Source organism: Oncorhynchus mykiss, chromosome 17, assembly GCF_057628025.1.
Source record: "Oncorhynchus mykiss isolate SJ-2025 chromosome 17, ASM5762802v1, whole genome shotgun sequence".
In the NCBI taxonomy this organism is placed as follows: Eukaryota; Metazoa; Chordata; class Actinopteri; order Salmoniformes; family Salmonidae; genus Oncorhynchus; species Oncorhynchus mykiss.
In genome coordinates, this window is record NC_143038.1 from 79,198,955 (window position 1) to 79,214,245 (window position 15,291).

General features: G+C 43.4%; 1 protein-coding gene across 2 annotated transcripts in view; it reads right to left on the reverse strand.

The window, feature by feature from the left end:
* LOC110494842 (uncharacterized) overlaps positions 1 to 15,291 on the reverse strand; it is a 289,407-nt gene that overhangs the window by 196,541 nt on the left and 77,575 nt on the right. For both annotated transcript variants that reach the window (XM_036950994.2, XM_090206547.1), the window contains 2 exons: positions 1,624 to 1,780; positions 673 to 762 (listed from right to left, as the gene is read on the reverse strand). In XM_036950994.2, the coding sequence (XP_036806889.1) occupies positions 673 to 762; positions 1,624 to 1,780 (247 nt within the window). The remainder of the gene's footprint in view (positions 1 to 672; positions 763 to 1,623; positions 1,781 to 15,291) is intronic.

The following is a 15,291-nucleotide window of genomic DNA, read 5'->3' on the forward strand; positions in this document are numbered from 1 at the left end:
TATGTGTATAAATACAGAGCCAGTGCTCTGGAAAAGTGTGTGTTCCGCGGACCATCTAGGCTTCTGATATGTTTGTATTAAAAGCCTATATTGAATTCACAAGTTCTTGTAAGTGTTATATTTTGTAACGATCCTCCACGACACTTCTTACGAAGCCACTCCTTCGTTGCCCGGGTGGTGTTTTGGGATCATTGTCATGCTGAAAGACCCAGCCACATTTCATCTTCAATGCCCTTGCTGATAGTAGGCTTTGTTACTTTGGTCCCAGCTCTCTGCAGGTCATTCACTAGGTCCCCCCGTGTGGTTCTGGGATTTTTGCTCACCGTTCTTGTGATCATTTTGACCCCACGGGGTGAGATCTTGCGTGGAGCCCCAGATCGAGGGAGATTATCAGTGGTCTTGTATGTCTTCCATAAAGAATCCTACAATGTGATTTTCTGGATTTTTTTCGCTCATTTTGTCTGTCATAGTTGAAGTGTTCCTATGATGAAAATTACAGGCATCTCTCATCTTTTTAAGTGGGAGAACTTGCACAATTGGTGGCTGACTAAATTATTTTTTGCCCCACTGTATATAGGTAAATAGGTAGACAGGTAGTTAAGCAGATAGGTAGCTCTTATGGTTTGTGTACAGATAGGTATTTAGCTAGATAGGTCGTTAAGTCGTTCTTACCATGTCCTTGTGGTTTGGGTAGAAGGTCTGGTCGATCAGAGGGAACTTGTCAGGGCCTAGTTTCTTACAGGTGGCGATCAGCTGGGCAAACTAGTGGAGGGGTACAGGAGACAGTTAGTAGAGGTGGCATGGGACTAGTGATTAGGCCTGGACTAGGACTGAAGAAGACATAGCAGCTGAACCAAAATCCTACAGACTTTTCCTCCAGACACCGGGTAAATGTAAAGAAAAAGTTTTAACTAGAGGAACAAATGAGGCCAATAAATCTAGAGGTCTCTCCTCCAGACACCTGGTCAATGTTCAGATAAAGCTGTAGAGGAACGGATGAGCCAAATTATTTACAGGACTCTCCTCCAGACACCTGGTCAATGTTCAGATAAAGCTGTAGAGGAACGGATGAGCCAAATTATTTACAGGACTCTCCTCCAGACACCTGGTCAATGTTCAGATAAAGCTGTAGAGGAACTGATAAGCCAAATTATTTACAGGACTCTCCTCCAAACACCTGGTAAATATTCAGATAAAGCTGTAGAGGAACTGATGAGCCATATTATTTACAGGACTCTCCTCCAGACACCTGGTCAATGTTCAGATAAAGCTGTAGAGGAACTGATGAGCCAAATTATTTACAGGACTCTCCTCCAGACACCTGGTAAATGTTCAGATAAAGCTGTAACTGGAGGAACATATGAGGCAAATAATTCTCTAAATGATTATCTGTTAGCTGGCTGGGGCACTATGATGGGAAGTACTATTATAAAACAGGTTATTGTGCTGGTGGTGCTGCTACAGTGATTTGGTCCATTCACATCCAACATTAAATCAATGTTGTGCTGAGTTATAAGGTCAATTTAAAAGCCAGTTGTAAAAATGTCAGGCTCTGTGTTTAATAGAGGAGCCTATTTCCCCACTGTATAGCCTTACCACCCCCTGTGTATGTGTGTGTCTCACCGCCCAGGGCTTGTCACAGAGGCTGTAGATGGACTCCAGTGAGTTGATGCTGGGGACTCCTGCGTACTGCAGGCCGATGATCATGTTCCTGAAGTCCTCATTGTGGGCCATGCTATAGGCATGCTGCCTCATCAAGACAAAGTCAGGTTTAATGGACCTGAGAGGATTAGAGGACAAAGTCAGGCTTGAAGGACCTGAGAGGGTTAGAGGACAAAGTCAGGCTTGAAGGACCTGAGAGAGTTAGAGGACAAAGTCAGGCTTGAACAACCTGGGAGGGTTAGAGGACAAAGTAAGGCTTGAATGACATGGGAGGGTAGAACAGATGTGATTTGATCACACTCAGAAACAGGGTCTGAAGTGATCAATCTGAGACATTTAAACTCTGCTGAGGTAATGTCCTGGAAAGCATACAGCCTAGGTGCCCTTAGAAAAATGAATGTGTTACTGCAAACTTCCTCCAATTAAATAGTGTGCCACAAAATGTTGCTAGAAGTTTCTAAACGTTTGCTACTAATGGTGAATCGTCGGCAAACTTTTGGCAACAAAAATATTTATTGCCACTAGTGGGAAACAGTTCACAATAGTTTTTTTCTGACAGATAATTCTCTCAAGATTCTATTTGAATCTGTGGCAAACCTGAGGCAGAAACATATAGAGAGCCTTTCAAAAGTATTTAGACCCCTTGACTTTTTCCACATTTTGTTACGTTACAGCCTTATTCTAAAATAGATTAGATAAAACTATTTCCTCAGCAATCTACACATAATACCCCATAATTCCAAAGCAAAAATTATTATTATTTTTTTTTATTTGTGCAAGTTAATTAAAAAGAAAAAACAGCTAACCGACGACACCCCAGATAAATGGGAGAAACTGCTAGAATCATTGTTACTAGAGTAGAAGGCTCTGTCATAAACGGAAGCCCATATAAGAAATATAAAAGTATTTCCTGCTGTACGCGTCATTACTGCACTTGATATAGTCTCTGAGGTGATGAGTCATCACTGCCTTTGACAGAGAAGATGAGGAGCGGATCCGGTGCAGAGAAACAAAAGGTATATAAAGAGAAATTGCCATTAAATTGGCGCTGCCTTCTTGAATCTTGAATTCATTTAGACAACCATTTGACTTCGAGCCATTAATGCTCGACTCAAATTATCTATAGATTCTAACTTGCTGGAACTCGGGTTCGTGCCGCTTACCTATCGGACAGTTGTACTTGTCGCCATTTGCCCTGTGCTCGGTTTATCTTGAGGCAATAATATCTTAACTGATTGAGCTCAACATTCCGGCTGGGTATTTTCGCCACAGACGCTGCGGTAGATCAACGGTGAACCTCTGATCTCTCCAGACTAACTTGAATCTTGAAATTTAGTTGAACCACTCAAATTATCTATAGATTCTAACTTGTTGGAACTCGGGTTCGCGCCGCTTACCTATCGGACAGTTGTACTTGTCGCCATTTACCCTGTGCTCGGTTTATCTTGAGGCAATAATATCTTAACTGATTGAGCTCAACATTCCGGCTGGGTATTTTCGCCACAGACACTGCGGTAGATCAACGGTGAATCTCTGATCTCTCCAGACTAACTTGAATCTCAAAATTGAAGTGAACCACCGATCTCTCATAGGAGGAATTGATACCGAAACTAAATTCTCAGAACTCTGACCGATTGAAACTCTGTTCCTGATCTCGTGGGTCTCCCCGTCATCTCTGAAAGGTAATTAAAGAGCTATTATAAGCATTAATATAGAGATAAGTGTTATCATTGTACCAGGCTTCATAGAGCATTAAGGCATTTGCATGTTTTTGATTAACGCTGTGTGTGACCAAGTAACAAATTGTGTATTTTGAAGTGTGTTTGATGTAAAAGACAAAAAACTGAGTGTTTCCAAAAATAAACGGTAGCCTTATTTTGTCTCGAGTAAAACGCCCTCCCAAGACAGTTAACGGCACGGGAGATAACAACTCTGACACTCCCCTCTACCGGGACACTGGAAACGGAGACCAATACTCTATGACAAAGTGAGTTACCATTAAAAGACAAAGAGGAAGGTGTGTCCAGTAATGATTCACTAATTGTCTTATCGATCTATCTAAGTTTTATTTTCCAAGCGATACATAGCCGACGGGCAGAGTAGTGAGACTAAGTTGACTAAAGGTCTTCGCACTTTAAACTAGATACATCACAGAAGGGAAATACTCAACCACAGGGAAATCATATAGAGACTGGTAGGACTAGTGCTTAATAACAACTCAAGGATCAATTAGTGGTGAAACAAAGAGTCTAGAGGATAAACGTGGGGTTCACACATCCCAGCTAGAGCTAGACCGTTGAGAGTGACAAGGCAAAAGACCTCTCTACGCGGACAACGTATCGATATAGAAAGAGAGGCAGGGCTACGCGAGCGGTCCTGGTTATACCGAGATAACCTGAAGTATCTATAGTGCCCTGTCCAATCCAGGGAACGGGACGCTAACCACCTCTAGCACCCCGCTGCCGGCCAAGGGGCGGGGCTGAAGGTTTCGTATCGCGACAACAGTTATACATTTTAAAAACATTACAATACATTCATAGCTGATTTCACAATATATTAAGTGTGTGCCCTCCGGCCTCTACTCTACTACCACATATCTAGACCAAAATGTATGTTATTGTGTGTTTATTTGCATGGGTCTATGTCTGTGATGCTTCACAGTCCCCACTGTTCCATAAGGTGTATTTGTATCCGTTTTAAAATATAATTTTACTGATTTTACTTGATGTGGATTAGAGTTCCATGTAGTCCTGTGTTCTTGACTTGGGGACTGTGAAGAGACCTCTAGTGGCATGTCTTGTTGGTTATGCATGGGTGTCCGAGCTGTGTGCCAGTATTTTAGACAGACAGCTCGGTGCATTTATGTCAATACCTCTCACAAACACAAGTAGTGATGAAGTCAATCTCTCCTCCGCTTTGAGCCAGGAGAGATTGACATTCATATTATTAATGTTAGTTGTCTGTGTACATCCAAGGGCCAGCTGTGCTGCCCTGTTCTGAGCCAATTGCAATTTTCCTATGTCTCTCTTTGTGGCACCTGACCACATAACTGAAAAGTAGTCCAGTTGCGACAAAACTAGGGCCTGTACGACCTGTCTTGTTTATAGTGCTTTTAAAAATGCAGAGCAGCGCTGTATTATAGACAGACTTCTCCCCATCCTAGCTACTGTTGTATCAATATGTTTTGACAAAGCAGTTTAGTCTCCTCAACTTGCTCAATTTCCACATTATTCATTACAAGATTTAATTGATGTTTAGTGCATGATTTGTCCCAAATACAATGCTTTTAATTTTTGAAATATTTAAGACTAACTTATTTCTTGCCACCCATTCAGAAACTAACTGCAGCTCTTTGTTAAGTGTTGCTGTCATTTCAGTTGCTGTGGTAGCTGACGTGTATAGTGTTGAGTCATCCGCATACATAGACAAACTGGCTTTACTCAAAAACTAGTGGCATGTCGTTAGTAAAGATTGAAAAAAGAAAGGGGCCTAGACTGCTGCCCTGGGGATTTCCTGATTATTCCTGGATTTTGTTAGAGAGGCTTCCATTAAAGAACATCATCTGCGTTCGGTCAGACAGGTAATTCTTTATCCACAAAATAGAGGAGGGTATAAGCCATAACACAACGTTTTTCCAGCAGCCGACTATGATCGATAATGTTAAAAGCCGCACTGAAGTCTAACAAAACAGCCCCCACAATCTTTTTATCATCAATTTCTCTCAGCCAATCATCAGTCATGTGTGTACGTGCTGTGCTTCTTGAATGTCCTTACCTACAAGCTCACTGAAAGCCTGTTGTCAATTTGTTTACTGTAAAATAGCATTGTATCTGGTCAGACACAATTTTTTCCAAAAGTTTACAGAGGTTAGGTAATAGCAGTGGCAATATCTTCCACTATTATCCTCAGTAATTTTCCATCCAAGTTGTTAGACCTCAGTGGCTTGTCATTGTTGATAGACAACAATAGTTGTTTCACCTCTTCCACACTTACTTTACGGAATTCAAAATTACAATAATTGTTCTTTCAGAATTTAGTCAGATATACTATACTTGGATGTGTAGTGTCAGCATTTGTTGCTGTCATGCCTAAATTTGCTAATCTTGACAATTAAAAAATCATTAAAGTAGTTGGCAATATCAGTGGGTTTGTGACAAGTCGTCTTGCATGAAATGTCAACAGGTACGTCAAACGTCGGTCAAACGTCATTTCCGGTCACGACTTGCAGACTTGTTTTTGAGTTGCTGTGCGTTTTGTTGCCAACCTGTTTTGCTACCTGACAAATTTACGGTTTTTACTTTTTAATTACCGTTTATATTTTTGTTTTTTCCTACTCAACTTTTTCACTCCGGACGCTTTATCTGGACACGATTCGTCAGGACCTCCAACAGCCGAAGCTAAGTAGTAACATTAACATGATGCCTTCTAATTGCAGTCGCTGTACTCGCCTTACGGCGAGGATAGCTGTGCTACAAGCCCAGCTTCAGACGCAATCGCTAGGCAAGGGTAATTTCAGTGTAGGAAAGGATGAAACAGCGTCTGTGCCACCAGTAAGTACAGATAGTAGTATAAATCCCCTGGCACAGTCCCTGCAGCCGGACAACTTTCTCACGGTTTCTGGAAGGAAATGCTGTAGGAACGCTCAACCGGTGTCGCTCATTCAGCCGACAGAAACTTTCAACCGGTTTTCCCCATTAAGCAGCGGGTCGGAGTCAGAGGCCGAGTCTTCTCTGGTCTCTACTCCTCCCGTTACGGGGTCTGAGACGCCGAAGCTTCCCACCATTAGCTCTGACAAATTGAAAACTGTAGTCATTGGCGACTCCATTAACCCGCAGTATTAGACTTGAGAATCATCCAGCGATCATACACTGTTTACCGGGGGGCAGGGCTACCGACGTTAAGGCTAATCTGAAGATGGTGCTGGCTAAAGCTAAAACTGGCGAGTGTAGAAAGTATAGAGATATTGTTATCCACGTCGGCACCAACGATGTTAGGATGAAACAGTCAGAGATCACCAAGCGCAACATAGCTTCTGCGTGTAAATCAGCTAGAAAGATGTGTCGGCATCGAGTAATTGTCTCTGGCCCCCTCCCAGTTAGGGGGAGTGATGAGCTCTACAGCAGAGTCTCACAACTCAATCGCTGGTTGAAAACTGTTTTCTGCCCCTCCCAAAAGATAGAATTTGTAGATAATTGGCCCTCTTTCTGGGACTCACCCACAAACAGGACCAAGCCTGACCTGCTGAGGAGTGACGGACTCCATCCTAGCTGGAGGGGTGCTCTCATTTTATCTACCAACATAGACAGGGCTCTAACTCCTCTAGCTCCACAATGAAATAGGGTGCAGGCCAGGCAGCAGGCTGTTAGCCAGCCTGCCAGCATAGTGGAGTCTGCCACTAGCACAGTCAGTGTAGTCAGCTCAGCTATCACCATTGAGACCGTGTCTGTGCCTCGACCTAGGTTGGGCAAAACTAAACATGGCGGTGTTCGTCTTAGCAATCTCACTAGGATAAAGACCACCTCCATTCCTGTCATTATTGAAAGAGATCATGATACCTCACATCTCAAAATAGGGCTACTTAATGTTAGATCCCTTACTTCAAAGGCAATTATAGTCAATGAACTAATCACTGATCATAATCTTGATGTGATTGGCCTGACTGAAACATGGCTTAAGCCTGATGAATTTACTGTGTTAAATGAGGCCTCACCTCCTGGCTACACTAGTGACCATATCCCCCGTGCATCCCGCAAAGGCGGAGGTGTTGCTAACATTTACGATAGCAAATTTCAATTTACAAAAAAAAAATGACGTTTTCGTCTTTTGAGCTTCTAGTCATGAAATCTATGCAGCCTACTCAATCACTTTTTATAGCTACTGTTTACAGGCCTCCTGGGCCATATACAGCGTTCCTCACTGAGTTCCCTGAATTCCTATCGGACCTTGTAGTCATAGCAGATAATATTCTAATCTTTGGTGACTTTAATATTCACATGGAAAAGTCCACAGACCCACTCCAAAAGGCTTTCGGAGCCATCATCGACTCAGTGGGTTTTGTCCAACATGTCTCTGGACCCACTCACTGTCACAGTCATACGCTGGACCTAGTTTTGTCCCATGGAATAAATGTTGTGGATCTTAATGTTTTTCCTCATAATCCTGGACTATCGGACCACCATTTTATTACGTTTGCAATTGCAACAAATAATCTGCTCAGACCCCAACCAAGGATCATCAAAAGTCGTGCTATAAATTCACAGACAACACAAAGATTCCTTGATGTCCTTCCAGACTCCTTCTGCCTACCCAAGGACGCCAGAGGATAAAAATCAGTTAACCACCTAACTGAGGAACTCAACTTAACCTTGCGCAATACCCTAGATGCAGTTGCACCCCTAAAAACTAAAAACATTTCTCATAAGAAACTAGCTCCCTGGTACACAGCAAATACCCGAGCTCTGAAGCAAGCTTCCAGAAAATTGGAACGGAAATGGCGCCACACCAAACTGGAAGTCTTCCGACTAGCTTGGAAAGACAGTACTGTGCAGTACCGAAGAGCCCTTACTGCTGCTCGATCATCCTATTTTTCTAACTTAATTGAGGAAAATAAGAACAATCCGAAATTCCTTTTTGATACTGTCGCAAAGCTAACTAAAAAGCAGCATTCCCCAAGAGAGGATGACTTTCACTTTAGCAGTGATAAATTCATGAACTTCTTTGAGGAAAAGATTATGATTATTAGAAAGCAAATTACGGACTCTTCCTTAAATCTGCGTATTCCTTCAAAGCTCAGTTGTCCTGAGTCTGCACAACTCTGCCAGGACCTAGGATCAAGAGAGACACTCAAGTGTTTTAGTATTATATCTCTTGACACAATGATGAAAATAATCATGGCCTCTAAACCTTCAAGCTGCATACTGGACCCTATTCCAACTAAACTACTGAAAGAGCTGCTTCCTGTGCTTGGCCCTCCTATGTTGAACATAATAAACGGCTCTCTATCCACCGGATGTGTACCAAACTCACTAAAAGTGGCAGTAATAAAGCCTCTCTTGAAAAAGCCAAACCTTGACCCAGAAAATATAAAAAACTATCGGCCTATATCGAATCTTCCATTCCTCTCAAAAATTTTAGAAAAGGCTGTTGCGCAACAACTCACTGCCTTCCTGAAGACAAACAATGTATACGAAATGCTTCAGTCTGGTTTTAGACCCCATCATAGCACTGAGACGGCACTTGTGAAGGTGGTAAATGACATTTTAATGGCATCGGACCGAGGCTCTGCATCTGTCCTCGTGCTCCTAGACCTAAGTGCTGCTTTTGATACCATCGATCACCACATTCTTTTGGAGAGATTGGAAACCCAAATTGGTCTACACGGACAAGTTCTGGCCTGGTTTAGATCTTATCTGTCGGAAAGATATCAGTTTGTCTCTGTGAATGGTCTGTCCTCTGACAAATCAACTGTAAATTTCGGTGTTCCTCAAGGTTCCGTTTTAGGACCACTATTGTTTTCACTATATATTTAACCTCTTGGGGATGTTATTCGAAAACATAATGTTAACTTTCACTGCTATGCGGATGACACACAGCTGTACATTTCAATTAAACATGGTGAAGCCCCAAAATTGCCCTTGCTAGAAGAATGTGTTTCAGACATAAGGAAGTGGATGGCTGCAAACTTTCTACTTTTAAACTCGGACAAAACAGAGATGCTTGTTCTAGGTCCCAAGAAACAAAGAGATCTTCTGTTGAATCTGACAATTAATCTTAATGGTTGTACAGTCGTCTCAAATAAAACTGTGAAGGACCTCGGCGTTACTCTGGACCCTGATCTCTCTTTTGAAGAACATATCAAGACTGTTTCAAGGACAGCTTTTTTCCATCTACGTAACATTGCAAAAATCAGGAACTTTCTGTCCAAAAATGATGCAGAAAAATTAATCCATGCTTTTGTCACTTCCAGGTTAGACTACTGCAATGCTCTACTTTCCGGCTACCCGGATAAAGCACTAAATAAACTTCAGTTAGTGCTAAATACGGCTGCTAGAATCCTGACTAGAACCAAAAAATTTGATCATATTACTCCAGTGCTAGCCTCTCTACACTGGCTTCCTGTCAAAGCAAGGGCTGATTTCAAGGTTTTACTGCTAACCTACAAAGCATTACATGGGCTTGCTCCTATCTATCTCTCTGATTTGGTCCTGCCGTACATACCTACACGTACGCTACGGTCACAAGACGCAGGCCTCCTAATTGTCCCTAGAATTTTTAAGCAAACAGCTGGAGGCAGGGCTTTCTCCTATAGAGCTCCATTTTTATGGAACGGTCTGCCTACCCATGTCAGAGACGCAAACTCGGTCTCAACCTTTAAGTCTCTACTGAAGACTCATCTCTTCAGTGGGTCATATGATTGAGTGTAGTCTGGCCCAGGAGTGGGAGGGTGAACGGAAAGGCTCTGGAGCAACGAACCACCCTTGCTGTCTCTGCCTGGCCGGTTCCCCTCTTTCCACTGGGATTCTCTGCCTCTAACCCTATTACAGGGGCTGAGTCACTGGCTTTACTGGGGCTCTCTCATGCCGTCCCTGGAGGAGGTGCGTCACCTGAGTGGGTTGAGTCACTGATGTGGTCATCCTGTCTGGGTTGGCGCCCCCCCCCCCCCCCCTTAAGTTGTGCCGTGGCGGAGGTCTTTGTGGGCTATACTCAGCCTTGTCTCAGGATGGTAAGTTGGTGGTTGAAGATATCCCTCTAGTGGTGTGGGGGCTGTGCTTTGGCAAAGTGGGTGGGGTTATATCCTTCCTGTTTGGCCCTGTCCGGGGGTGTCCTCGGAGTGGGCCACAGTGTCTCCTGACCCCTCCTGTCTCAGCCTCCAGTATTTATGCTGCAGTAGTTTATGTGTCGGGGGGCTAGGGTCAGTTTGTTATATCTGGAGTACTTCTCCTGTCCTATTCGAATCTAAGTGTGCGTTCTCAATTCTCTCCTTCTCTCTTTCTCTCTCTCGGAGGACCTGAGCCCTAGGACCATGCCCCAGGACTACCTGACATGATGACTCCTTGCTGTCCCCAGTCCACCTGGCTGTGCTGCTGCTCCAGTTTCAACTGTTCTGCCTTATTATTATTCGACCATGCTGATCATTTATGAACATTTGAACATCTTGGCCATGTTCTGTTATAATCTCCACCCGGCACAGCCAGAAGAGGACTGGCCATCCCACATATGCTCTCTCTAATTCTCTCTTTCTTTCTCTCTCTCGGAGGACCTGAGCCCTAGGACCATGCCCCAGGAATACCTGACATGATGACTCCTTGCTGTCCCCAGTCCACCTGACTGTGCTGCTGCTCCAGTTTCAACTATTCTGCCTTATTATTATTCGACCATGCTGGTCATTTATGAACATTTGAACATCTTGACCATGTTTTGTTATAGTCTCCACCCGGCACAGCCAGAAGAGGACTGGCCACCCCACATAGCCTGGTTCCTCTCTAGGTTTCTTCCTAGGTTTTGGCCTTTCTAGGGAGTTTTTCCTAGCCACCGTGCTTCTTCACCTGCATTGCTTGCTGTTTGGGGTTTTAGGCTGGGTTTCTGTACAGCACTTTGAGATATCAGCTGATGTACGAAGGGCTATATAAAATAAATTTGATTGATTGAATTTGATTGTGATTAATGAGCCATCTAATTCAATGAATGATGGAGCCGAGTTTGCTTTGTTGCCCAAAATGTTATTTAAGGTGCTCCAATGCTTTTTACCATCATTATTATTGTATTTATCTTTGTTTCATAGTGTAGTTTCTTCTTTTTTTATTCAGTTTAGTCACATGATTTCTCAGTTTGCAGTATGTTTGCCAATCGGTTGTAAAGCCAGACCTATTTGCCATCTCCTTTTTCTCTCAACCGTACAGTTTTTAAATTCCTCATCAATCCATGAGGATTTAACAGTTTTGACAGTCATTTTCTTAATGGGTGCATGCTTATTAGTAACTGGAATAAGCAATTTTATAAATGTGTTTAGTGCAGCGTCTGGGTGACCGTCATTACACAACACAGACCAACAAATATTCTTCATATCAACAACATCACCACAATCACTACAAAATTGATTGTATGATGTCCTATACACAATATTAGGCCCAGCCTTTATGACTTTAGTTTTCGTAGATATGGCTAGTATATTGTGATTACTACATCTGATGGATTTGGATACTGCTTTCAAACTAATTTTTGCAGCATTAGTACAGATATGATCAATACATGTTGATGATTTCATTCCTGTTCTGTTTTTAACTACCCTGGTAGGTTGATTGATTACCTAAACCAGGTTGCAGGCACAAGTTAGTATGAAGCTTTCTCTTGAGAGGGCAGCCTGATGAAAGCCAGCCAATATTTAAATCACCCTGAAAGTATACATTGTCAAGCATTTTACAAATGTTATTCAGATAAAGCGTGCCCAGAGTAAACTGCCTCCTACTCAGTCCCAGATGCTAATATATCCATATTATAATTAGTATTGGGTAGAAAACACTCTGAAGGTTTTAAAACAGTTTGAAGGATGTCTGTGAGTATAACAAAACTCATATGGCTGGCAAAAACCTGAGAAAAAAATCCAGAGGAAGTGGGAAATCTGAGGTTTATAGTTTTTGAACTCAGCCCTTATCAAATACACAGTGGGATATTGGATATGTTGCACTTCCTAAGGCTTCCACTAGTTGTCAACCATCTTTAGAACATTGTTTCAGGCTTCTTCTGTGAAGTGGGGGCCGAATGAGAGGTGTATGAGTCAGAGGTCTGCCAGCAGCCTTGAGCTCAGTCACGCCCATTCACATGAGAGGCAGCTCTCGTTCCATTGCTTTTCTACAGACAATAGAATTCTCCGGTTGGAACATTATTGAACATTTATGATAAAAACATCCTAAAGATTGATTCTATACATAGTTTGATATGTTTCTACGACCAGTAATATAACTTTTTGGAATTTTCGTCCGACCTTTCTGCTGGAAGTTGTACGCGCGTTTCGATTTGTTTACCAAACGTTGTAACAAAAGGAGGTATATGGACATAAATGATGAATTTCATCGAACAAATCAAACATTTATTGTGGACCTGGGATTCCTGGGAGTGCATTCGGATGAAGATCATCAAAGGTAAGTGAATATTTATAATGCTATTTCTGACAAATTTTGCATGTGCAACATGGCGGATATTTCTTTTGGCTGGTTTGGGCTCTGAGCTCTGTACTAAGATTATTGCATGGTATGCTATTTCCGTAAAGTTTTTTTGAAATCTGACACAGCGGTTGCATTATCCTACAAACCAAGAACCTTGCTTTTCCTGTCGTGTTGGGAATTGATTTCATGTACTTCAGGGGTTCAAATGTGGCAGTCTTCTCTGCCGTTGCTCCGGTACCAGTTACCCAAGACAGACCATCAACAACAGCCAGAGACTCCAGCCAAGACCCCTCTCATGTTCTGTTGGAGATGTAGCCAAAAGGGACATTCTTCAGCTACATGTCCAAGACCGTATCAAGTAAACCCTTCCAGAAACCACAAATCACAACAGGCCAACACACCTAACTCTCTTCGCAGGAATGACCATCCTACTCTGGGTGCTTTAACCAGAGCTGAAACCCCAAGAGTCACTGCCTACGCCCCCCCATCGACATCCCCTTCCTTTCAGTTAATAACGCACCAACTGGTGTTACCCCTGTCCATAGGCCCATGGACAGGAAGAGCCATCTTGGATACCGGGTCATCCTACACACTGCTCAATGAGAAACTGTGGAAGGAGGTTAAAGGTCCACAATACAACTTGAAGCAGTGGACAGGTCCACTCTATCTGGCTGATGGTGAGGCTAAACGACCACTTGGATGGAGTGAGGTAGAGTTCCGCCTGTGTAACCGCTCCTATATGATTCCTTCTGTTATCCTACAAACCAAGAACCTTGCTTTTCCTGTCGTGTTGGGAATTGATTTCATGTACTTCAGGGGTTCAAATGTGGCAGTCTTCTCTGCCGTTGCTCCGGTACCAGTAACCCTTGATAATCCTTCTGATGATCTCCTTTTACAGGCTGTGAGAAGAGCTCAGCTGGAACAGCCAGAGGAGTTAAGGCTAAGCTAAGAGCTAAGAGAAGCTGGTCTGACCTTGAATATGAAGAAGAGCAACTTCTGCCAAACCTCCCTGAAGTTCCTTGGCCATATTGTGTCTTTTGACGGCATTCATGTGGATCCTGAAAAGACAAAGGCTGTACAAGACTTCCCTGTGCCAACCACACACTCAAGGCCCTTCAACGGCTCCTTGGTATGGCTGGATGGTACCATCGGTTTGTGTCGAACTTCTCCCAGTTGGCAGAACCCCTCAACGCGTTGAAGCGAAAAGGAGCGAAATTCCAAGTGCCAGACCTCCTTTGAAACCCTGAAACGACACCTCGTCACACCTCCCATTTTAGGTCATCCCAACTTTGATTGCCCTTTTGTTGTTTACACTGATGCAAGTAATGTTGGACTTGGTGCTGTCCTAGTCCAACAGACTGGACTTGGCGCTGAAGAAGTGCTAGCATTCGCCAGTCGGACATTGAATGGACAGAACGGAACTACTCCACAGCCGAGCAAGAGTGCCTTGCAGTTGTCTGGGCTTTGGAAAAATGGAGGTACTACCTGGAGGGAAGACACTTCACTGTGGTCACTGACCATTCCTCCCTTTTGTGGGTGTTCAAGACCAACAAACCAAGTACCAGACTCATAAGTTGGGCTCTACGGTTGCAAGAGTTCACCTTTGCAGTAGAATACAGGAAAGGAAAATACAACACTGTTCTAGATGCCTTGTTCAGAGCTCCTGCTTGTGATAACGGTGGCCCTCATCTTACTTATGCTACTGTCCTGTCAAGCAGTCGAGACTCGCCCAAAACTGACTTTCCCATCTCTGATGAGGCCATATGGATAGCCCAACAGGATGATCCATAAGTACAGGCTTTGTACCAGACTATCCTGGAAGATGGAGAAAAGATGGTCAATCCTACCACAAAGCTGACCATCATTGAAGACAAAGTCTACTGAGTTGTACAACTACCTCACAGAACACTCTACCAAATGTACATACCTGAAACTCTACGCCTTCAACTGCTTCAACATTTCCATGAAGACCCATTAGCTGGTCATTTGGGCAGGTTCAAAACCTACAAGCGGTTGCAAGCGTTACTGTACTGGCCACATCTGAGCATGGATGTGAAGTCACACATCCGAAGCTGTCAGGTTTGTCAAATGTACAAACCAGAAGGTAGAAGCCTGCTGGCAAGTTGCAGCAAACGGTGGTTACCCGACCTTGGGAAATGTTAGGAGTGGATTTGATGGGTCCATTTCCTAGAAGCTCCAATCAGAATGTGTACATGCTTGTTTTTGTTGATTACTATTCAAAGTGGGTGGAGCTCTTTTCCCTGCGTCAGGCCACAGCAAGGACCGTCTCTAACATCCTTACGAAAGAGATCCTGACTCGCTGGGGAGTGCCTGATTATATCCTGTCTGATCGAGGTTCCCAATTTGTCTCTGATCTCTTTGAGGAGACCTGCCAAAGATGGAACCTGAGACAGAAGTTGACCACGGCCTATCACCCACAGACCAACCTTACTGAGAGGGTAAATCG